This window comes from Ixodes scapularis, unplaced genomic scaffold (genome assembly GCF_016920785.2).
Source record: "Ixodes scapularis isolate PalLabHiFi unplaced genomic scaffold, ASM1692078v2 PGA_scaffold2__306_contigs__length_199485367, whole genome shotgun sequence".
Taxonomy (NCBI): domain Eukaryota; kingdom Metazoa; phylum Arthropoda; class Arachnida; order Ixodida; family Ixodidae; genus Ixodes; species Ixodes scapularis.
Genome location: NW_024609857.1, coordinates 12127956 through 12153342, shown reverse-complemented (window position 1 = coordinate 12153342; position 25387 = coordinate 12127956). Strand labels below are relative to the sequence as shown.

The window sequence follows — 25387 nt, the reverse complement described above, 5'->3', positions numbered from 1 at the left end:
GCACTTAATTTTTGTTTTTTCTTTACTTTGGCGCTTTGTTTGGTGGCTCGCCACCCTCGCCACGGCCCGTGGGTTGCTTGTCTTGGTTTCATAATTCATTTGTCGATCGCGCCAGTGCACGATTGCCCTCTTCCCGAGTGACGTTTGGTCCCGCGACTCGACGCGGCACTCTGTCCGTAAGTATACGAATACGATTCTGCTTTAGATGTCGCTTTTGGAGGGACGTTCTACTAACTTAACAGCGTAACCTTAGCGTCTTCGCGCGCTGCCTCTTCATCAATCCGCGTCGCCTTTTGCCGGGTATCTAAAAAGTCTGGTTTCCATTTCAGTCTTGAAGGAAAAAGTGTATCGCATGCTTCGCATGATATAGCGCCACATTTAAACTGCGTTTCGCAGCGTGCTTACATGGTTGACATCGACTAAAGTTTCGGAATGCAGGTGAACGCGGCCGTTTATTGAACACATCGGTAAAGATAGCTGTGCTGTTTTGACAGTGCTTAAACTCGGGACTTTGGTCGCTTTGAAGGCATAACTTCTCTTTGTCTGTCAGATATGAAGCCAAAAGCACCCGTTGCATGTCGCAATTTTTTTTTTTTTTTTTTTTGTGTGGGGGGGGGGGGGGGGGAAGGGGGGGGAAAGCACATGTGGGGTGGAGTTTCCTGGACTTTCCTACAGCCCTGTTTCTCTCGGCCAGGGGGCACTGTAGCGTTCACGAGACACGACCACAAAAGAGGCGTCCGCGAGACGCGACCATTTAATGCTGACGTGAAGCGGCGTCCTAGCGTCCCCGTACAGTCGGCGGCGAAAGTCTGCGGGGCGCGGGGGCGTCTGCCGAAATGACCGGTTGCGCCTTCTGACAGCGCGCGGCCGCTCTCAAGATTCACGCTTCGAGAATGTGCTTCCTTTCGTGCTCGCAGTCATGTCTTTTTTGCTCGCTTCCGCCCGACGACCGGCGCAAGGTGCCGCTAGGACAGCCATCATGCCGCGCATCTGCCTCGGCCATTATGATGGGTGACGGGGCTCGCGCATGCTACAGATAACATTTCGCGGCACCTTGCGCCAGTCCCTGTTATCTCGTAAGCGTCAAACGGAAGCGAGCGAAAGAAGCGTGACCGCGACCAAGAAAGGAAACGTATGCGCACGGCGCGAGTCTTGAGTGCGGCAACGCGCCGTGAGAGGGCGCAGCCAGTCTTTTCGGCTGGCGCTCTCATATAAGTTACACTATGCCTGTCAGCTCCGAGCAGTGGCAAGCGGAAGGGAGAGGGCAAATAGTATGTGTGGTTGCCGTGCGGTGGTGCCACCGAGGCGTACAAACCTGCCATGTAGTGAAGCCAACCATCTCTTCTAGAGGAGGTTCAATGATGTTGCCCCTGCAGCACTGACAGCAAGAAATCTAATACCCCTGTTACACCGGCACACTTAACTGCGGTTAACTCAGCTTAACTGCTGTTGCGTGGCACCACAGATACCACACTATACTCTTGGACAGCTATTTCAGAAGAAGTGAAGAGCGCGCGCGCACTGCTTTGATGGGTGCTCAAGATGCTCAAGCGCACGTTCGCCCATAGCTTTGACTGCATAGCCGCAGAATGTTGTCCGCAAATATTGTGCGCTAACTGTGGCTTAGCGTAACTGCAGTTAAGTGTGCCCGTGTAACAAGGATATAAATGTTTTTGACTGACATCTCGGGACCAGCTTGTCGCATTCCATTGGAATATGACTTCTTATTTAAACCTTTTCACCCGCACACGACCCCGCGCCAACTATTTCTTTGCGCGCGATTCGAGGTAACCGCCAAAGCCCCAAACTGCCGCCATTCAGGCGGTCAAGCGGCCAAGCGTTCTCCGCGTTCGGCGCATGGCATACAGGAGCGCGACACACCGAGGCTGCGTTCCAAACCTACTCGAATGGATCAGAGTTACCCTGGCAGATTGTGTCACGTGACAACAAAAATGGAGAAACGCCGGACGCGGGTAGGTTTTCGATAACCAGCTTTACCCTAGAGTTAGATCAAGTAAGTTTTGAAACACTGCCAGAAACTATTGACGGGCTGGCTACAGACTGGCCACTCAAACTCCTTCCGACCGTGAATAGGTGGCAGAAGTTGAACATATTTCGAAGATAAATTAGGCCCGTGTGGAGCGGCAGAGTCTAAAGCAAAAGAGACTGCAACGTTGTGAAGTTTCTACAAACGTTTTAATATTCCTCAAAGGCTTGAAGACTCGCTTCGTGCACATATGTGGAAGGTTACCAGGCCGATCTATTTATTGACCATGCATGCTGTTCCGATTTGAGTTAAAGACAACATTCTTGAACCCGCTCGTCGACGCAGGAAATCCTCAAATTTGTCGGAGATTCCCTGGTTCCGTCCCGCAGCGAGGCTGAAGCTACGCCGATACCGGCACACAGTCGTTCGATTGCACGTCAATTCGTTTTTAAGCGGTATACATGAACAAACCTTGCCCGCAACGCTAAGTGGTGTTTCGGCTTTCCAATCTAAGTATCTTTATTCGCTGATGCTGGGATAAGCATTCCAAACACGTCAGCGGTCTGGCTGTCTTTTCATCACAACTTTTCTGTCGCCGAGCTATCGGCACGTTCGTTCGATAGGTCAATTCGTTTTCAGGCAAGACGCACGAACAAACCTTTTCCTCGACGGTGACTGATGTTTCGGCTTTCAAATCAAAGTATCTTTATTCGCTGGGCTAGGCATTATAAAAGGGACACAGCGGTCCGAATGTCTCCGCATCTTGATAACTTTTCCGTCGCTGTGCAATCGGCATGCTACCGTTTGATATATGAATTCCTTTTTCAAGCGAGATGCACAAACAAACCTTTTTCGGAAGGCTAATTGCTGTCTTGACTTTTAAATCAAATTGTTTTTATGCGCTGGATTAAGCACTAATCAACTGAAAAGGGGCAGCGGTCCGGCTACGCCTTTTCGTCTCGACGGTCTCAACAGCCATGCAGCTATCTTGTTTGTTTACGTGACATCACGGAGCGCGAAGAAGTCACTCGTGCTCCGAAAAATTCTCGGTGCACGAAGAGCGCGCTCGAGTGTCAGTCTCCGGTGACACTCCTGTTTGTTTAGTGAATGGAGCACTAAACTCTCGCACTCCGGAGCACGGACTTAACGCGCCCATTAACTCTAGAGGAAAAGGTCCGCCATTTTCCCATGCATTCTGGCTCTCACAAAAGGCGGAGCACGCAGGCAGACCTTCGGGGTCCCACACATGGTTACCAACTGCCTTCGATTTCACGAATATAATTATATCATCAGAGCAGTTTCATGAACTTCCAACAATCCACGAACTTACCGGTGGAAAGATATTCACATTCCTTTCGAAGCTTTTATTTTTTTTTTGCATAGTGTGCAGATGTACAGCCTCCCGTCAACACTAAACTAAACCAAGTAACCGGCTTCACGGGTGGCCGCGCCCCAGGAATGCGAAACTGCGCAACCACCAGATTTCCGAGATTTCGACAGAATGGGCCGTGCAGGCGCCATTTTTACGGCCGTGCAATGGGCCGTAAAAATCGGCGCCTGCACGTAGCAATTTTTTTTCGTGAAAGGTGCATTTCACAGGTCTTTTTTGTCATGCAAAATTGCAAAGCATAGCTCCTTTTCTGTAAAAATTGGGGCCAAAAAACCTGCCAGGGTCAACAACGGGTGACAACGCAGACGAAGTAGTCTAGTTGCAGGGTGATTTTGGCTCACGTACTGAGTGTGTTAAGTCCGCACTCCTGTACTCCTACTCTGACGCTCAGTTCCATACTCCGAGCGCAGCAACTAAACGACGCATAGCGTACAGGAGCGCGTCACACCGAGGCAGTGTTCCAAATCCACTCGAATAAATCCGGGTTACCCTGGCAGATTGTCACGTGACAACAAAAGTAGGGGAACGCTGGACGTGGGTAGGTTGTCGAACGTTAGGGTACCGAACTATCAAAGCATCAATGCTTGATTAGATTTTTTTCTCCACTTCTGATTTGTTTTGGCTTCTAAGCTATGGCATCAATATACTTTGTTATTTGTACTAACCAAAAAATATGCACGATAAATAAGATGTCAGAAATGTAAACAGCATTGCCATTTTCAAGAAATGCAGCAGAGATGTACTACAGCAAAAACGTTTTTCAAGCCAACTGCTAAGGTGATAGTGATGTTCTTGGGAAGTCAAGTGTAAAATTTCGTTGGAGGTTTTGACGCCGTTGGCTAAGTAATTAACGAAGTTTTAGGAATTCTTGCCCGTGGACATGGGTATCCACAAGAAAACTGGGGGATGATATTTTTTCAGTTTTTACGGATAGCACATGCGATTTGCCACGGTCACGAGTTAGATGCTACCTCCAAGGGCAAGGATATGATACACATCAGGATATATAAGGCTGCAGTTGCTAAAGCAAACATTACCTTATGCCACGATAATTGGGTCCCTCATCTTATTAACCAGGTGAGGCTTTACTCGCTACTTTGAAATTGCCGTGAGCATTTGAGAGCATTTACAGCTGCTCAAAATGCCGTGCCGGATAAAATTGTGGTGTGCCAAGTGAGTTTTGACAGCAGCTTCTTGACACAAACTCAGTGGAGTGTTCAAACTCCCGCCACATCAACCAGGCAATGATCCTGCAGCTTTCACGTGGGGAACGAGGAATCTCGACAGAATGGACCAGCAAATGCTCAAATATGCCAATTTAATGAACTGGTTCATGCTTGTGTTTGTGTGATGCGAAGTGAATGGACGTGGCACTGCATTTTTGACAGATCACGAAAAGATGTATACTACAGTCTATTGCAACTCAAGAAGGTAGGGTGGGGTAGATGTCGTAAAGAATCCAGTCCACAAGCCTTTCGTTGGTTCAACACCATGCTGTGGGCAAAGCAAGCTGTACAATGTGCCTCTTGTGTTTTGGTTTTTTTGACAATGGTTGCTGTAAATACTGACTCTATTCAGTTCTCGAACATATTTGTCATTACTGGCAAAGAAGCTTCTTGAATCGAGCCAATACAAGCCCGGACTGGTTGCTGACTTGGCTTGTTTGACGAAGCAGCCGATGCAGAAAGTTTCCTATCTGTATGGCATTTCAGACACTGATCTGCGAGTGATAAAACATTTGGTTTCTTTGTAATGCTATCTCAAACTCTCCTAGAGGTTTTTTGGAGTATGTAGTGGCACCACTACCTTGTCCAAACGGACTGTAGTAGATGGACAGGCCGTTTTATGGGAGAACGCCTTTGCAATCAAAGGAAGCACAAACTGATGTCATAAAAATGTTTCTCAGAGGTTCAAGTGGCACCATGCAAGCCGCCCCTGGGAAAGGGAGGGGTCGGGGCCGTGCAAGGATACTTCCAGGTACTGGAGTCCCTCCTGTGACAACGACAGGTGAGAATTGTGGAGTGTCTGCATGTGCCATTATGTTCCCAGATTTCGATGGCGATCACTGAGCCACGAGTCTCGTGGGAAAAGAGCAGTTGCACTCAAATGTCCTTGTGTCTCTGCACTGTATTCTAGACCCTGTGGATGCTGCTTTATTATTAGTAGGCGTGTGCAGATATTCTAGTCTCGAATTATAATTAGGGTTCCGTGTTTTTCGGATAAATCCGAAAAACGCTCGCCGGTAAAACTTTGGTTAATTCGGATTTATCCAATGAACTCGAAATTTTTTTGCCAATGCCTCCCCCCCCGCAATTTGAGCAGCGCAGTGGGGAAGGAGGGGAGGAGGAGGAGGCGAGATTGGTCGTGGGGAAATGCCACCATGATTATTTTTCAATTCTCGGACCATTGTCAAAAGGGGTCTTGCTGCTTGTCTCGTCAAGGTTGATTCAGGGCAACACATTTGGGTCGCGACTAAAGCCGCTTTTTGATTTCAAATTTGGGCCATTGTATAAAGTAGGGAAGAGGGGCAGTTGAAACTTCTCTATTACATTTTTAACCACTCCATCTCGTGCGGCCGCGGGCTAGATTAATGGAATAGGATGGGATCGCTACTACGAGCCAAGAGAAGTTTGCGTGGCGCCCCCTTACGGCGAACCGGGGTGACGTTACGGCGAGGAGAGAATTTTTCCCCAACTTGCCCCGCTTGCCCTGTGGAGGCTGTGACGACGCTAGTCTAGCTGTCCGCGCGCTCGTTTCTATATAATTTTTTTTTGCGTTTTTTTCGTAGGTAGTGTAAATTCTTTTATGTGGCTTTATTCCGGTATGGATGGCCTGTAGCTACAGGTGAAACTTCAACCAACATTTTAAGCATGGTTGACACAGCAGGCAACGCATGAATCGCAGCTGGTATATGAAAATAAAGAAATATGGCCTTAATTGCAGGAGCATCACTATAGATTTACATCACACACAATAAATGCTGCTGGTGGTCTGAATGAATTGGCAGGCTATGTATACTATTTTTTTGTATCTGTTTTAAACAATATCGCCGAAGCAGAAAAGCTGCATGCTGCGCGAGCAACATGCTAAATACAGTCTGGGCCATGGGGAGAGAATCACAAGTAAGACAGCCCGACTGCAGGCGCAAAGTAAAAAAACAAGCAACATTTATTATATACATTGCTCGCATTTCACCTTTGCTGGATTCGGATAGTATTTCAATGGACTACACGGGTGGTATCTGTGGACTTCTTTATATCAACCCTCAAGTAATGTATAACAAACGTAAGCGAAGGTGTCTAGCTCGTTATTAGTCCCTTAAGCCCTAAAATTGATATTTTACCTAAGTCAAATTGTCCTGAAGCTAAAATACCAGAATCTTTTCTCACACAGACTGTCACCCTTCACAGGTTCCACATTTTCTGCTACTAGTGCAGCATCTACCGCTGGACAGCCGTTCAACTGCTTGCTTTTGCTCCTGTTTTCCTCTGTTGTCAGAAAGTCCAGCTGTAGGGAGTTTTAAGGCTGAGGAAGCTTTTGGGGACCTGCAGCAGTGTCTCTTTTAATTAGGAATGACAATTCAAACTAAACGGTGTATTTTCCGAATACCCAAGCTGGAATAAAGAATGTCGGAAAAAAGTATAAACATTCCAAATTATGGTACTATTGGTGCGCATATTTTGGGTAGTTCAATACATATCATACAGGCAACTGGGGGCAATTCGGCCGTTTTTGCTGCTACCATACAAACTAATTTCCAGTAATTGTGCATCTTCTAAGAAATATGGCTGCATACGTGTATAAACTATATAATTAATTCCTGAAGAAGCTGCATTTATGTAAAACAACCCTGTTGTATGAGGACTTCAAAGACCATCAGACGCAGAGCCTTTAAAACATCTGTAAACCAGCGCATGCAGAGTCGGGGTCGCGAGCTAATTCGCCAACCGCCCAAAGGCCCATGATATAAATGCCCCTTCAAATGCCTTGAAAGCGGGATGTAATATTGTCCTAAATCATGAACATGCAAGGTACAGAATTCCAGCGTCTGAAACACTGGCACCGGCAGTTCACCGACCCCTCGCAAGATTGCCTTGGTGTCGTGTGGACGGACGGCAGAATTGCCTTTGCCGATAGCTTTCGGGATTTGTAACCCAATTTTAGTAAAAGGGGCAAGCAGGCTCGTAAAATGTACGGAAGCGCGTCAATACCGGCCTAACTCAACGTCTTGTACACCTGGTAAACAAGGTCCGGCTCCTCGAAGAGCGTGCAGCACACAACGCCATACCAGGAAACCAGTGCTGGGAAGCTAGCCGATGCGAGATCGCGGAGCGGTGTCCTTCCCCTGACGTCGCGGTACACCTCGCCCAATCAGGGCGCGGCGACCGCAGCGACGCTTGTGTTCACTCTCGGGGCTAATAGCCTTCTAGCGACTACCTCGGAGTTTATTGATTTTAGGGTATTGACGTTTGTCGAAGCAACACTCGTCTGCGGCTTCTGTCGTGGGACAAATTAGTATTGGCAATGGCACCAACGCCAAATTCAACTGAAAAAATTCTAACTATACAAGCGCGTTTTTATCTGGCATACGTTTACATCCGGTTATTATTTATATATTTATTTTTAATAGGATACACTGAAATTAAACGCAGAGTTTCGAAGAGTTGGGAATGAAACAAATGTAAACTCCGATAAACTCGGAATCTTCGGCTAAAAATAAACTCCGAAAATCTCCCTCCGAATTTGACTAGAAATGAACTCTGAAAGCACGGAACTCTAATTATAATCTAATAATGATCGTCTGGGGGATTCTATTAGACTTGCGGATCCATTTGCTTAATCGAAGATTGGCACCGTTGGGAGAAATTCGGGAAGGCTGCTCATACGCTGAAATAGTCCCGACGGGCCAATGTTGGATCTAACTCAAGCCTGCATTCAGTGGATTTGATTACCATACAATTTCGAGAGAAAGTAGTTTCTCTTGAACGAAGCAGTCATATTTTGAGCTTGTTGTATGTGCTCACTGAACACTCGAAAGCCACGCACATTGCATTGTTTAATTAGACCTCTTCCAAAATACTAGTTTTTAAATGATACTAAACCGAAATTTGGAGCTCGAAAAACATGGTTGGAGCGATGGACGGGGCTCTGCAAAACCCCAAAACATCACTCGTGCAGCAATATCTGTAACGGATGGTCGTATTTTTGGAAAAGAGGTGCGCGATTCAAGGCTGCTGAGAAGACTTGTGACATCACGATTCTCCTTCCCTCTCCTCTTCATTTCGTCCACTCTAGCTGTTGATTCGAAGCGAGGCCGCTTCCCCCCATTCTCAAATGCTCCAGGAGGGTTGTGACGTCTTAGTCCTCGCTTGATCGCACCCTTTTCCAAAAATACTGCCATCTGTTTCAGATATTGATGGACGAGTGATGTTTTGGAGTTTGTAGCGTCCCGTTCAACGCCTCTGCATATTTGTTTTGCAAAATCCGAATTCGGGTTCAGCACCCCTTAAAGGGATGGTGAATCGAAATTTGGATTAAAAGAAAAACAATGGTGGAGATGAAGGCGGGGGACGCTACAATCCCTACAACACTACTAGTAAGGCGATATCTCAAATGGACGGCCATATTTTTGGAAAAAAAAAGTTGAGATTGAACCAGGCCGACGAGGCATGTGACCGTCAAGATACCTAGTTTCCTCCTCTCTTCGCTTTGCTCCTTCAAGTACGCGAGGCGGAGAACACGCAAGGCCGTTTCCTCTCCTTCTCGGAGAAACATGACGTCAACATTCCTGCCAAATGCGCCTTTTTTTTTTTTTTTTTATACGCTCGTCCGTTTGAGATATCACTGTATGAGTGATGTTTTGGTGTTTGTAGCATCCCGTTGCACGCTTTTGTCGAGTGTTTTGGGGAATCCAGATTTCGGTTAAAAAAAATCTGGATTCCACAAGACATGCGGCATAAGCGTGCAACCTTATGCTACAAACACCAAAACATCACTTGAGAGCGATATCTCAAATGGATGGCCATATTTTAAAAGAAAAAGGAGGCGCATGTTACAGAAATGTTCACATAGTGTTCCTCTGAGAAGGAGAGGTAACGGCCTCGCGTCTTCCCCGCCTTGCCACCTTGAGGGAGCGAAGCAGAGAGAGGAGGAAACAAGAAATCTCTACGTCATGCACCTCGTTGGCCTGGTTCAGTCTCGACCTCTTTTTCCCAAAATACGGCCGTCCATTCGAGATGTCGCCTTACGGGTAGTGTTGTAGGGATTGTAGCGTCCTGCCTACATCTCCTGCATTGTTTTTTGTTGTTTTTTTTTAATCCAAATTTTGGTTCACCATTTCTTTAAAGGTGTAATTGAATTTGTAATTAAATACATTTTTGCGGAAGTATTCTGTATTTGTATTTAAATACAGTTGTAAAAGTACATTGCCCATCCCCCAAGTCATGTCTATGACTTGGTAGAGGGGCTCAAAATGTATGTTTATAATATAGGTAGGATTCTGTATTTTCAGAGTTCTTTGTTTTTTTTTTTTTTGCCAAAAATCAAGTTTTTTTTTTGTTTTTTTTTATTCCCGATTCTTAGAAATATAAAGCTTAATTTGGTGTTCCTTTTTTAAAAAAATAATATCCGGGTGTAAATGTGCGCTAAATTCCGAAAAGGACAAGCTTGTGTCAAGTAATATCTACTCAGCTGGATTTGGCATGAGTGCCAATGCCATTACTAATTTGTCCCATTACGAAAGTGGCAAGCATCTGTTGATTCGATAAACGTCAAAATCTTAAAATCGATAAACTCCTTGAGGTTTGCGCGGCTGCGTGGGGTGGAGTGGTAAATGGTGCAATATAGAAGCTTACAACTGCCTGCCCTCTCCTTCCCTTTTTATGAAATCTCTATGGTTCCCCGAAAACCGGAAACATTCACCGGAAACCAGAATAGCACTTTTGTCGGGATTCAAAAGATCTATTGTCCCGGCGAGCCTTGACGTGATGAGCGGCGAGAGTCAGTGCTCCGAAATTTGAAAGAAAACTAAGGTGACATTTTCTCAAGACCGATGACCTGGTGGGCTGTCCGAACTTAATTGTAAAATGCCTTCTCCTCTTTTTATTTTATTTTTTTTCATTGGCACATTGGAATTTGGAGTTTATCAGGTAAATCCAAATTGACGAAAATTTTACCGGCAGGTATTTTCCCGAGTTTTTTGGGTTTATTAGGGAAAATGGAACCCTACCTTTAGGGTTCCGTGTTCCATTACACCCCTGGCAACGCCACTGATTCGTGAAGTTGACTCCTATTGTCCCTGTTGGGTGCAGATTTTCAATCATGAATAGCTTTGTTTTCTCAAAAATTCTCCCCTTCGACTCTTGAGTGCTTTACAGCTTGCATGGCCATGTAATGCTAATGAGCCAAACTGTATTTGTGTAGCCTAATACAAAACCTTGCCCTTGTGTTGCACAGAGGAGCTAGGTACAGGTTTTGTGCCTTGATGGTAGAAATATGATTGTGTACAGTGTCTCGGACAGAAGGCCCTGCCAAAGCTATCACTCCGGTGGAGTGGAATGTAAAGTTCACATCTCTTGCTGTCGCACGCCTCAGCTCTGCGATTTTGCCACTCCCCATTTCCTCTGAAGCAGGAGCTTGTTCTCTTCCGTCTTTCCTTATGCACACCTCTGCGCCATATGTGCGAGCGCACTTTGTCAACCTGGGTAAAGGCTTGTTCACACGGTACCGCTTTACCATGTTTGACTACATCGCACAAGTCACCAGGACATTCGTGGTTAAGATGAAGCTTAGCAATCAATTCAGGGTGCTGCTTGACACATGTCAGCGTACGGAGCATGGCTGTGCCTCATGTTGACCTCTGGTAGATGGCCAGTGCAGGGTACAAATTACGCTGGACACAAGTGCTGAGTCGGTGCTTGGTTGCGGACTCTCTGTCAGTCTATGCGTCTGCAAGTTCCAGCCAAACGGTGACGCAGGACTCGTGTCCAATCTGTGCTTCGCTCTGGCCTCAATATGTGGCTGCAGCGGTTCTCAAAAATTACACGAAAGGAAGTGTAGTGTAAGCCTGAAATATTTTACTGGAAATGTGACTCAATCGCACGAGGTAATCCTCGATGGGGGCTTGTCACTTGCTGCCAGTTCCGCACCCAGTCATTTTCTCGAGAAAGCCAACTAAGTGCCACATCTCAAAGTTGCCACAACTGCATTCAGTGGAAAGGCGGATGAGATTTAACAACTGGATGACTTCTCCTATAGTGGAAGCTTGGACAAGCTTATTGTTGCAATCATCCTTGCCAGTTACACCCTCGTACATCCTCAGTAATGTTGCCTTCAGCGTCCACACAGCCCCCACCCCTTCTCAGAATAATAGGGAGTCTTAGAATAGCACACGCTTGGCGTACGCAAAGAATAGCGTCGTCGCCACTGCACATGCGCCGAACACTAACCACGTTTTGCGCTTCGCATACTTTGAATAGAGCACACTATTTTTTGGAAATTGTGTGCGTACGCAAAGTCCTTGCGCTTCTCCGAGCAGGATTTGTGATTACGACTTGGGTAAAGCCAAGACGAGCACAGTTAAATGGTGGCTCCCAGGACCATGTATGTGGCCGCTTTGGCGGCGTCATTAGCGCGACGTTTGTGGCATCCTTGCGACTTCGATTTTCAATACGGGACGACGTGGTTTCGCAACGATCACTTGCTTCATGAAGCTTGCAGTGATGTGATTGCTGCGCCAATTGCGCCAAACTGCACCAAGGGGCTAACCTTGCTACATCCTGCTACATTTCACCGAAATATGGCTAATCTGCGCCAAGCCTGCGCCAAAGAAGCAATTTTGGTCGCCTTTCAAAAACGAAACTAAACTAAGAACCATAATTGAGCATGCGTAAGCTAGGTCGCACAAGACGCCACCCGACACAAAGTACCCTGTGTCAATCGTCTACTTGGTCTTGCACGAGTTTTCCCGACGTCTCGCGTTTCGTGCACTCGTCTCGGGAATCTCGTCTCGCGTTTTTTTTTTTTTTTTTTTAGCGGTAGACGCGGGCGTGTGCGGACTCTCGGAGGTTAGTGTATCGGGTGCCAAACATGCCGTCATGCTGTGAAACAAAACCACTTTTTTGCGCGGCGGGAGTTACGTTTTGAGCTGAAGCGCGACGTCGTGTGTTGCCGTCCCCACGTCGCTGCAGATATGGCGCTTTCTAAACTGAAACGCATCGACATTCCTGCTCTTGTTTAAATCATACGCTGCTATAAAATCCCTCTCTAACTCAATGACTGCATGGCGAAGTTTTGATTACTTAGATTTTTCTTGGTGGGCTTTCTTTCGAGAGGGACCCCGGTACGTGAAAAATCTGCCGCGAAAGAAAGTTGGTGAAGAGAAGTGAGCTAAAGCAAAGAAGGCAATGTCTGCACGCTGAACCCACACAGCGTGCTTGTTTGTCACGAGTTCAGTCGTTGCACGAAGCGCTCCAAGAACTTTTTTGACTCTGATTCGCAGTGTCTTGCATCGATACGCTCAGGTTCTTTTTTTCTGTGTGTTTAGCCTGTACCTCGCCTGCCGGCCTGGCAAGCACGTGTCGCTGGACTGTTTATTGTCGTATGCTGGACAGTTACATTTTGCATACTATTTTGGGAACCATGCAGTTGGCGACGGAGCGCGGAGTGGCATGGTTTCGGTTTCGGTCGAACAGCCGTTGTCACCGCCCGCGCGACGAAGCACGTGTAACTGCAAGCCTGCCGAAGTTGCCCTTACGTGCATGTGAACATGATTGCAACAGAGGCACCAGCTGGGACGCTTGCAATGCGTTGTTTTACGTTTGCTTACTTTTTTTAATAAAAATCTGCCACGTTAAGAATTAGTAAAACAATAGCAATTTTTTTTTTTTTACGGATTTGCTTGGCAACTCCTACAGCACTGTGAACTTGTGGGATGTCTCAGCAGCAAAAACACAAGCAGCGAGTTCCGCCCCAACACGTCACATCACGACTCAACACAAAGTGCCCTTCGTTTGTCCAGCACTTAAAACAAATATTTAATTTTCTAAGAATATATGCTCCAAAAGTCAGTTTTTCTGCTCCGAAAAACTGTTTTGGCTGCTCCAAAAGCCACTTTTGCTGCTCCAAGACACTCTCTTGGCTGCTCCAAAAGCGACATTTCCTGCTCCAAAACACTGTTTTGGCTGCTCCAAAATGGCTTAGGCCAATCACATCACTGAGCTTGCGATGCGCAAACATTTCTTGGTGAAGGTACGGTGTGCGAAGGTCAGTACACAAGAGACCTCTTGCCGAGGCGACGCAAGCAGACACGGCCGGTCGACTGCTCGCGTCTCATTCTAATGTTTAAACAAATTTGAAATGTTACTCTAAATCAAAAGACTTTTTTTTTTTTTTTTAATTGCAGCATTGCATGTGAAATAAATACTGTGACTGTACCTTTAATTTATTTATTTGCCCTAAAGGCCCAAACAGGCATTATTTGGTGGGGGGGGGAAGCAATAGTACAAAGCTTAAAGGGACACTGACACCCCCCAAAATTTATTTTTAATTTTTTGCCAGGCGCTTCATTATGGTGTCGGAGGACTACCCAATTAATATTTTGCAACAGAGTACCGTATTTTTTTAATAAAGCCAAAAGACGCAACTGCTCGAAACCGAAACCGAAACCTGACGGAGGTCGGAGAAGTGGAGAGACGAGAGTGGAGTGGCGGAAGTCACGTGGCTGCACCCGACCGTGTGTTTTTTTTTTTCTTGTTTTTTTCTCCTTCCCGGTAGCAGACGACATGCGGCGTATGGGAACTGCTCGCCGTGGGATTCTTTTGCAGTTATGTTTGTTCCGCTCGTTGTTCTGTACTCCAAGATGAGTTGTTTTGTACATTGAGGAGTTGGAGATGAGTAGTGAGTGCCCGTGGTGAATTTTGATCGGCTCCGAAAAGAATACACCCAAGATGTTGCGTGAAGAGCTGGCTCACATGTCCCGCGTCCGAAACAGAAGTGGCATTGTGCGACAGAGTTTCCGAAAGATCAACGGGATCGGGACCAATGGCTGGCTGCAATTCCTGTAGACCATTTACGGGCACCTCGGGAAGCGGACGGTACCTGATTTATATGCTCCTTGCATTTTGTGGAAAGTGATTACATTGAGTTCGCAGGTGTCAAAAAGGAAATCCCATACCATTTAATTCAGCGACGTGTCGTCCACAAAATTTGTTTCTTATTTTTTGTTTTTGTTTCTTCAGTAATAATTGTAAAAAAAAAAAAACAGAAATGTAGACATCAAAAGTATTTAGAAAAAAAAAAAAAAAAAAAAGGGTTTCACGGGGGATCGAACCAGGCTCTACCGCGTGTGAAGGGGACGTCTTTCCCACTGAGCTACTGGGGCATATCGAAAATCGGGTATCTCTTTCCTTAGTAATAATTTAGCCGATAAACTGTAAGTTGAAAAGTTTGCTGCCGATTTTCCTCTAGCAAAAGCACTCCCGGGTCGAAGTCGGGATGCACCACGCATTCGCGACATTCTCACCTAGTAAAGAAATCGTACGCGTGCATATTCCACTCGAAGTAGACACGTCGCGCTTGACGTTTGCGCGAGCGATGTCTTCAGCCACGAGAAGGGAGCGACGGCTCGGCGACGTCTTCGTGCAAATCGGCTTGGTGGTCGGGCGTGTCGTACGGGATGAATACCAATTCTTTTGACCAGTCCCAAATTTCTCTTTTAAAGGCAGACAAAATTCGCCGGTACCGCGAACGACAGTTCTGAAATAGAGGTCCCACGCCCGTCGTCCGCTGCCATCGCCGTCCCTGCGAGTCCCACGATACGCGAAACGACGCACGCACAGAATGCTTCCGGTTGTCTGTGGAACTTTTTTTTCAATCAACGTATTTGCAGCTTTTTAGAAGCCACAAAAAATGGGTTTTATATTTTTTTATATTTTTAATATTGAGTGTGTGCCTTCAGTGACCTACGACTTTGATTAAATTTGGTGGTCGCATCGATACCTTAGAAAACGGCCCGTGACCGCGGAAAAGAGAGTGAGCGAGACTCGAACCGGCCAGTTCTTGATCGGCAGTTTTCGGGCGGAAAGAAACCGAATTTCGAGCCGCAAATTCTGTTCTGGGTAGTTGAGCTCTCATATGTCACATACAACTAAAAACCTCGGCGAGCATAAATACCCTGTCAGTGTCCCTTTAATACAATTGGGTCAAGTGGAAAAAAAAAATTATTACATAGTTTATCATAAACAATGTTAAACAAGCAATAAACAATATAAGTAACAAGAACACTATATGAAAACATGACACAAAGCAGCACTATATAAGTTTGGTACATATTACTTAAAGAACTAATGAACATATCGGGTGAAGTGATTAATGCGATTTCTCTAGGCAGGCTGTTCCATTCGGAGACGGCAAGAACCAGAGGGGATTTCTTGAACATGTTAGTGCGGGCAAAGATGCGTAGTACTTTAAAGTGATCTACGCTAGACGAAATACGATGTGCAGGTTGAATGAGGTCCTAAAGGGAGATGATCCATGATAAAGCTTGTGGAAAAATGACATGCTAGCAATACATTGTCTGTACTGCAGTTGGGTTAGGTTGAGGTTACATTTTATGTTAGACACACTGGAGGTATGGGAGAAGTGGTGGGTTATAAATCTTGCAGCTTTATTTTGAAGTGCCTAAATACGGTTGGTTAAGTCACGGCCGGTCTAGAGCGGAGAGGCGCACGCTCTTCTTACGGCCTTTGCACAGGGGTCGTTTCTCCCTGTCGCCGCAGCTCGTGGGGGTGCTACCGCCCTGCCCCTGCCCTCCGTACGAGGCACGCTTTGCACTCGCGCGTTTTCTGTGTTATCGCGCTTCGTACGCTCCAAGAGCGAGTTTTAGGAATTACTGCGCTTGGTTAGAACAACTCCACGGCAGAAAACCGAATACCCACAGAGATATTTATCTTTCTGCTTTATATATATTTTTTTAAAAGATAAGCCAATTACCATGGGAGGTGTCGCGCTTCAGCCGCAACAAATCTTGAATCTGAACGTGGTCATGGGCTGTAGTGCTTATAACGTCAGTCTTCTATGCACGCTATTGTAGCAAACAAAAAATAAAAACACAATCTGACTTCCATTTCGGGGACACATAGTAACAATGCACCGTGTTTATTCACGCTAAACAAGTAGGCTTTTTGAAGCAGTACGCCACGAAAAATTACATGAGGCAGACTTACAAGTTTACAGCCTGAAATGCTTTTTCGGCGGCTTATGTACATAGGCAGACGGCGTATCATTATTGTCCGTAACCTTTCTGGCATAGTTAACGAGAAGGATCCTGTTGAGCTTTTCAGAAATCAAACTAGCCGACCGCTTGGCGTGACCGTTGTCAACACCTTCTGGGCAGCTCAGAATGGGCTAGTTGCGAAGATACGGTTCAATCAGTACTTGCAGGGATCGGAGAAGATTTGCTCAACTCTGGCTTTGGGTAATAGAGTCCATTACTGCCTTGACCTTGCACAAGCATAAACAAGAGGTCATTTTTCTTGCTTGTTGTTAGAAGCATTACACAAGAATCTCATCCAAAGTCACTGATAAGCCTCACAATATACCCACCAACGTACCAAAGTCCAGAGTAGGTCAGAGCGTGAAGGAGCACCGGGATGTTCTCTTAGGCCTCCGAGTTCTTCAATTAGTGCTGGTGGTAGAGCTGGAGCAAGGTCTTCGGTGTGAGCCTCGGGTATCTTGACTTCCCCTGCAGCAGGCAGAGCCTTTTCTTTCACAATGTGATCTAGAGCCGCCGTCACAGCCCTTGCATCGAGCATGTTATTGCCACCACACATGAATCTTATTCTCCGAAAAAGTGCTTCGATGGGGTCGCTGTTAAGCTTTCTTGTGAGGACGAAGTTGGCGCCTTTTGCTAGAAGGAACTTTGTAGTTGACTTTGTGCTAAAAAGCAAGGCTTGGAAGGTCTCATCTGTGAAAGCATTCATTCCTGAAGCCACGGATGTTTCCTGGATGCTCTTCACGTAGCATGGAAACTAGTTTTCTAGCCACACCAGTCGAGGGTCGTCCTTCTGTGCACTTCCTGCATAGGTCGTGTCATGAATGTCAAACCATTCCTTCATTGTCTTCATGAAATGAATGGTAAGGCTTGCGTCTTTGAAAACATAAAGAGCAGGATCACCGCACGAGTTTCCTTGAAGGTGTTCTAAGGCTGCAGTTACCTGTAGGGAGAATATTTGCACGGCACGAAGCACATTCATCTTCTCTAGGTTTGAGGGGTATACACCTTTCCAAAAATCACTCGACCCAAGGAGGCCACAAACCGTTTTCGAGCCCAGTCACAGAGTTTGAGGCTAGACTCTCACCGGCGTCCCTCCTAACCCTAACAGAGTGGACTGTGATTTCAATAGGCGCAGTTTCAAACTCTGCTGGCGGCTAAATTCTCGCATTTTCCCGCTATATTTTGTGTTTCATGGTACATGTATGTTCCCGAGGACATTGAGAAAGCATTGTAAACTATTTTTGTTGGGTATGCGCACGACAGAATGAATGCGACTGGAATGTATAGTAGTTATTTGTGTTTTTTTTTTTTTCCCTTAAGAGAAGTTTTGACGGCGCCGCATGATTCGCCGCATGTGAAACGACAAAGCGCTTTGCTGTCAAAAATAAATTGCAACAGAAGAGGGCCGAAAGTCGTGCATTTTCCACGCTCACAAATAACGTGTTTACCGATGGACAGGACACGGACATACAATTGAGGAAGTGTTAACATTCAAACAATATATCGTACGTACCACACGATGCAGCGTTATCCGAAAAGAATTTATTTGAGAAAGATCTCAAATAACAGTCACAGTCGACGACAGTAACATCTTGACGATCAAACGGAATCCGGGATGACTTCGTTTTGGGGCACGTTTTGGGGAGAGCTTTCTTTTTTCACAACCACACCAAGGCAAAGAAACAAACAGGACTGACCCATTTCTCACCCCAACCCGGACAACTATTTTCGGAGATGACTGAGGATTCTACGCGGATTATCTCTGGGAGGGGGGAGAAAAATGTTAGCAAAATCGCGTCGAGGGTTGTTTGACGTCCTTCACCTCCTTCGTTTCCTGTGAATAGAAAGCAGAAACGCTTGAATGGCAGGCACTTGCCAGCCTTATTTCTCACAATGGAAGATAACACAGAAAGGGTACGCAGCAGGCATAAAAAAAATTAAGTGAAAACTTTCAAGAGGGGTGAGAAAACGTCGAATGCAAAAACCGCAAAAACGTAGGTTCTTCACAGTCCAAGAGTGTGGCAGAAAATTTCTAGCTGATAGAGGGCGCAAGAGTCGCACCAGCCGCCCTCTAACTCAAAAACGTTTCTTTTGAGCTAGAGGGCGTACTGCTATCCGGTTTGTCCCCGAGGCCAAACACTGCATCACCTTTCCTGTCGTAAATGCACTTAGGCTTTATGGCAGCTTCGTCAATGATTAACGGCGCCATGTGCTGCCTGCTGCTGAGGTTGAGGCTTCGTGAATCAGCCTTTCTTTTATGGCGGCGCTCATTCCCGATGATGTCGGACTTGGCCTATGTATCTCTGAAGAGTGCACTTTGCTGGAAGTGTCAGAAGTTTCGATGCTCGAGCATGATCATAGCCTTTTGGCGAAAGAAATCTCCTTATGACACATTCTCTGATGATCTCTTCGGGGTAGCATAGCCATTTCTTCCCGTAGCTTTTTATCTGGTGAAGAAGAAACAGCACCTTTTTTTCTCCCTTCTCCGAATCTGCAGCAATCTTCTTGACAGAAGTGTAGCGAGCTGTTGCAGAAGCAGCAGAAGCTTCCCGCTCTTGGAGCGGTAGTATGCGACCTGAGAGCGAAGTCTTCCGATCATGGAAAGATAACGGCTTGCTCGCTGAGCGTCATTGTTTGTCGTTTGTGTGCAAACACTAGGTTTCTAGTCGGGAACGCCCTCCGACACATCGCAAACGTCGTGCGAGTATTCAGCTGTTTCGGCTTTCCGCTTCGTTGGTTTCCGAGGGGGTGGGGAATCGCGAGGTACAGGGTCCTTGCGAGGCTTCTTCGCCCTTGGCGCCAGGTCGGATGGATAGTCTTCAAAGAGTCTTCAAAGACGGTCGGCACGGCACCCGGAAGGAGCTTTTTGATGTGGCACTCAGCAGCATAGTCACTATGACGGAAATGTCTGCTACAAACAGCAGTTGAGGCCGACTTGTCGTTGATAGTCAGACGCCTTCACGTGGCAAGTAGTGGCATTACACGACTAGAAAAAATCGCATTGCTTCCTCAGCAAGAGCGAGGGCCATAAGAAGAGCACGCGCCTCTCCGCTCTAGACTGGCCGTGATTAAGTAAATCTGATGACTGTGCCATATGATGGGTGCATATTCCAACTGCGACCTGACAAGGGTAGTATAGGCAAGGAGTTTAGTTTCTTTGTTAGCTTGAAATAAAGGGCGTTTAAGAAAACAAAGAGCTCTGAAAGCTTTACGGGATACATGTTCAATATGAAGGTAAGTTAGCATGATAAGTTAGCTGTAGGTGGACGCGGAGGTATTTAATTGACGCAGGGGTGGAACGGCTGCGCCATTTGCGCCAGGCACATTTGTCTGCGCCATGTTGCGGAAACTGCGCCACAGCCAATGTCTCGCGCTATTTTGCGCCAAATCGCAAAACGTGCGCCAAAAAAATTGTATTTTGTCTTAGTTTCAGTTTTTCTCTACTCGATTGGCAACAGTGAGCGCGTTTAGCTTTGTCGGCCTTGCAATCCTTTGTTCTGTTTATTCTTGTGTATCCCAAATCGGAAGCGCACGAAAAAACTCGGGGGGGTCAGATTCCAGGCGCTACACAACCTGCGACTGGATTGTTCTTCAACCGTAGGCGGTTAAGCAAGTCGGCCAAGGTGAGGTCGAGTCGTTAAGCATCAGATTGCCTGAGGCTCTGGGGCCCGGTATCCAGATGCAGCCAGTCGAAAACAAATAAGCAAAAGATTCCTTTTAGTATTTCATCGTTAGAAGTTGGAACTGCATTCTCGCAAGATAAATCGTGATTTGATAGAACTGAAACGTGTAATAAATCTGTGCATAGAAGTTTCATTCACATGTATTCTCTAGTTGTTAACATACATCTGAGGAGGCAGCCAGCATTTGGATGCACAGGCTTCTGCCTTTTGGCTGCCTTAGGCTCTCGGCTGTATGGAAGTAAAGCCAATGCACTCGTTTGAACCTTTGTCCAATCCGAAACCTTGCCGGCCAACAGCTCTCACGCAAGCGGTAGATCTGCTCGGCGTTTGTTAACCTTGCTCCTGCTTATCGCTTCCAGTACGAAAACTCCGTTAATCATAGTTTGCTGCTTCGATATTGAGTTGCACAATAAGATAGACTTGAAATTTGTTGCCCTATTCTACCGCGCGTCCATTGCTTACGCACGTCACGTGGTTCGCACATATAATTAATATGTCGAGCATGTGTGGGTTGTGCGATAAGCAGTGCTAGTTTGTATTTTGAGCAGCTGAAAGCTATTCAGAAAATATCAAGAACACTATCTTCAGAACCATATGGTACTTGCTTTTTTATTCTGATTAAGGCTCACAAAGTTTCAAGCTTTCGCATCTGTTACACTGTTATCCCATCTACCTAGGTCCCGACCAGTCATGTTCATCTGTGCTGCTAAGCACAATCGAAATTGCTCCCGTGCTTGTCTAAGACACAAGCTGAAGTGCCATGAAAACTGATCTGAACTGCTCCTAGCCTGCTCCAGAATGTAGTTTTAGCTGCTCCCAAGTGCATTTCATCAGTTCCTCCTTTGTTGACGTAACGTTTTCAATGCGGTCCTTTCCAATTATGTATGCGCGATGAGTGATTTGTAATTTCGTTGTAAAAGTGACAGTGTTGCGAGTGCAAGATGCTTGGAATTTTTGAGTGTGGAGGAGAAACGCTATTCTAAAACTCTTGTGTAGCGTGCACTAATGCAAGCACTAAATTTAACGTAGCGTCCGCTAAACTTCAGTGCGTTATTCTAAAACTCCCCAATATTCCTGGCTATGCCACTGCTGTTCATATATGGAGCTCGCTAGTGGTTAATATCATAGTATAAGTAGGATGCACATTTATTAGCTATATGCCAACATACAGCTATTCTTTGTTTTCTGCCTTGTTTCTACGCTGAACCTTCTGTTTCTCCTCTTTTTTTTAAGCATTACTGACTGAGGCGACACGAGCTCTTCAACAGTGTCGTCTGCAACGTGCCCTTCCTGGACCACCTCTCCTTGAAACACCTCCTGAATCACCGTCACCAAAATTAGCATCACCGACATCAGCGTCACCGCCCAGGCCGGGGGACCTCTGCAAAACTCAGCACCAGGCAAAGCCAGTGCTGAGCAATGGAAAGACTACCCTCGTGCAATGCAGCGACGTGGTTGGCATCACACTTGCTCCACGTGCTGGAGCGTTTCCTGCACGTCCGGGCTATGGCAGAGACGGTCACCCCATTGCAATTCTTGCCAACCACTTTGAGCTTCAGCTTCCTACTGGGCTCTTCTACCACTACGACGTGGATATCGGCAGCCTCCGCCACTCGGGGGCAGTTCAGTCAGTCATCTCAAAGGACTGCAAGAGACGCGTGTTCCAGCTGCTTGTCCGCCAGCACGAGCATCACCTGAATGGCAACCTGCCGGTCTTTGACGGCCAGAAGAACATGTACACCAGGAGTTCTCTCAACTTCCAGAAGAAGGTCTTCAACGTGACCATGGAGGAGGAAGGCCGGAATCCGGATACCTTCGTTGTTTCCATTCAGTATGCTGCCACCTTAGACATGAGCCTGCTCCAGGCTGTCTATGACAAAAAGTTGAAGGAAGTCCCTCAGGCAGTTGTTCAGGCATTTGACATTGTCATGCGGTACGGGCCATCAACTGTGCACGCCATGGTCGGGAGGTCAGTCTTCGCTCCGCCGAGGAACTATAGCAGCATTGGAGGTGGCCTGGAACTTTGGCACGGCTATCAGACGAGCGTGCGGCCCGCTCAGTGGAAGCCCCTTCTCAATGTCAACACGGTGGCAACTGCCTTTTTTGAAGGTGGCCCCCTGCTCGAGCTTGTTTCCAAGGTGCTCGGTGACCGTAGAGGAAACCTTGACCTGAACCGGTCGCGAAAGCTGGATGATACCCAGTTTGTCAAACTGAACAAGAAGCTCAAGACGCTGAAGGTAAAAGTGACTCATCTACCCTACCCCCGCAAGTATGTCATAGAGAGGGTGACAAGGGCAAGTGCGAATGAAATAAAGTTTGGAGATCCACCCATCACTGTGGCAGCTTACTTTGCCTCCAGGTATCGCCCACTGAGTTTTCCCCACCTGCCGTGCATCGAAGTGGGCACGAGGAAGAACTACATTCCCTTGGAGGTGTGCGTAGTTCTCGATGGCCAGCACTGCCGGCAGAAGCTGGATGAGAACCAGACAGCAACAGTTGTGAAGAAGGCTGCAGTCCCACCAGCAGAGCGTTTTCAGAACATCCAGGGAGCTGTTCAAGACTGCATTAAGAACAACAAGGAGTACCTGGACCACTTTGGCATCCGCATCAGCACCAACCCAGTGAAGGTACAAGCCAGAGTGCTGCCAGCTCCCGACGTACTCTACAAAGATAACGTTCCAGTGAGCCCCAGGAATGGTGCCTGGGAGATAAAAGACACGGAGTTCTACCGACCTGTCAACATGACCAAATGGTCTGTGCTGAGCTTGTGCAACACCCGCTTCTGTCCTCTACCGGCAATCCAGAAGTTTGTTTCCATGGTGATCTCCCAGGGTAAGCAGCTTGGCATGTCTGTGGAGCCACCCCAGGCTATCAAGGAATGTGGTCAGACTAATCGCCTGCTGAATGTTCTTAGGAAGGAGAAGGAGACTATTCCAGGACTACAAATCATCTTTGTGGTGGTGGTCAACAAGTCTCCCTTCTACAATGAACTCAAGAGCGCAGGGGAGACTGAGGTTGGGGTGATGACTCAGTGTGTCACGGACAAGAGCATCATGAACAAGTGCAATCCGATGCTGGTCAACAACATCTTGCAGAAAGTAAATGCCAAGCTTGGCGGTGTGAATAACACTATACCAAAGTCTGTCAAGTCCGTCATCTTTAGCAAGCCGGTCATTGTGATGGGTGCCGACGTCACTCACCCTGGTGCCAAGGAGTTCAACAGGCCCTCAATCGCAGCTGTTGTGGCAAGCACCGATCGGTTTGCCTTCCGCTACATCACTGCCTTCCGGATCCAGAAGCAGAACATGGAGGTCAAGGCCCGTGTGGAGATCATTGAGGATATGAAGAGCATTGCCAAAGAGCTGCTGCTGGGCTTCTACATTGCAAATAACCAGGTGCGCCCAGACAAGATCCTGTTCTACCGTGATGGTGTGAGTGAGGGCCAGTTTCGCCAGGTCCTAGACCACGAGCTAGCTGCAATTCGCGCCGCCTGCATGGAGCTCGAAGCTGGGTACGAGCCAGGCATCACGTTTCTGACCGTGCAGAAGCGGCACCACACACGATTCATGCCAGAGAACCGTCGGGACGGTTGCGGGAAGAGCGGCAACATCCCACCGGGGACTACGATCGACACCACCGTCACTCACCCGGTGGACTTCGACTTCTTCCTCTGCTCCCACTTCGGAATCCAGGGTACCAGCAGGCCAGCACACTACTATGTGCTCTGGGATGACAATGAGTTCACTGCAGATGCCCTGCAGAAGCTGACCTATGGACTGTGCCACACGTATGCCCGCTGTGCACGCTCGGTGTCCATCCCAGTGCCTGTGTACTATGCTCACCACGCCACCCAGAGGGCCAAGTGCTATGTGGATGCCCGCTCGGACATCTACGACTCTGCTGGCAGCAGCTCCGGTGGCTCCCTACCATCAATGGACTTCCTCGATGCTGCCATCTCTGTGCAATCTCTCATGAAGGAGGCCATGTTCTTTGTCTGAAGCATTATGTTGCTTCTCGTGACTGTTTTAATGGCACAGAGTTTGTTTTGATCTCAAGAAACCAGAGCGTGAAAAGCAACACGATTGCAATAGTTTTTTTTTATTGTGTGTTTTTGTTACTACATAATGTATATTTACAATACTGCAGTGCCTGCCCAAGTTTAATGCTCACTCTGAGCATTTGGCTCAAGTAATTGAAGTTAGCCAAGCTTCGTTAACCAAACGAAGCTTGGTTAACTGGCTACTGTGATCTTGGTAAGCAAATGTTCCTACTCCAGTACCTTTGGCTCTTATGTTTTTGTTGCCTTTTTTTATTTTTTGTGCCCAGCCATTGCATTCTCATTTAACCTGGTGCCATTGAACAAGGTTCGTTCAATCCATTACAAGTGCAAGGTTATTTTTGTGTTGTTGTGCCTCGATGATTTCAATTCTAATGCAGTTGTCACTCGATAATAAATGCAATCCAGAATGTTACTTCGTGTTTGATTCTTTTTTGCTGTGGCACCTCTGGGGCCATTGCAATGGAAAAGTGGGATGTTGAAAGCTACAAGAGCTGATAAAACCAGTACCCAAATGGCAGTGTGCGAAGTACCTGTAGTCTTTGACAGGCTAAGAGTTGGAAGGGAAACTCGTCCCATCCCTTACTGGAGAGGGGCCGCTGTTTCCCCTGGATTCTTAACCTGTCACCGATTTAAGGTACAAGCTACTGCAAAACTACTAGCCTCGAGAAGTTTGCGTGACGCCCCCTTATGGCGACCGGGGTGATGTCACGGTGAGGACAGAATTTTTCCCCGACTCGCCCTGTGGAGGCTGTGACGACGTTAGCTGTCGGCGCGCTCGTTTCTACTTGGCGTTCACCTGTTTCTTTATTGAGGCATGGCCTGTAGCTGCAGGCGAAACTTCAACTGACATTTCCGACATGGTTGACGGGCAGGCAATGCATGAATCGCAGCTGGTGTATGAAAATGAAGAAATATGGCCACAATTGCAGGAGCATCACTATAGATTTACATTTCACACAATCAATGCTGCTCTACTATTTCATTGTTTTTTTTG

At 46.9% G+C, this 25387-nt stretch overlaps 1 protein-coding gene across 2 annotated transcripts; it reads left to right on the top strand.

Annotated features, from left to right (window-relative positions):
* LOC8038887 (protein argonaute-2) lies at nt 1-24805 on the top strand. Of its 2 annotated transcripts, none has more exons than XM_029984137.3 (3): nt 1-176; nt 5284-5384; nt 21567-24805. In XM_029984137.3, the coding sequence occupies exons 2-3, from the start codon at nt 5300-5302 to the stop codon at nt 24329-24331; spliced, it is 2850 nt and encodes a 949-aa protein (XP_029839997.2). In that variant the 5' UTR covers nt 1-176; nt 5284-5299; the 3' UTR covers nt 24332-24805. The 2 variants fall into 2 exon arrangements, with proteins under 2 accessions (XP_029839997.2, XP_029839998.2); XM_029984138.3 differs by lacking the exon at nt 1-176 and adding an exon at nt 218-300.
* Nucleotides 24806-25387: the final 582 nt, after the last annotated feature.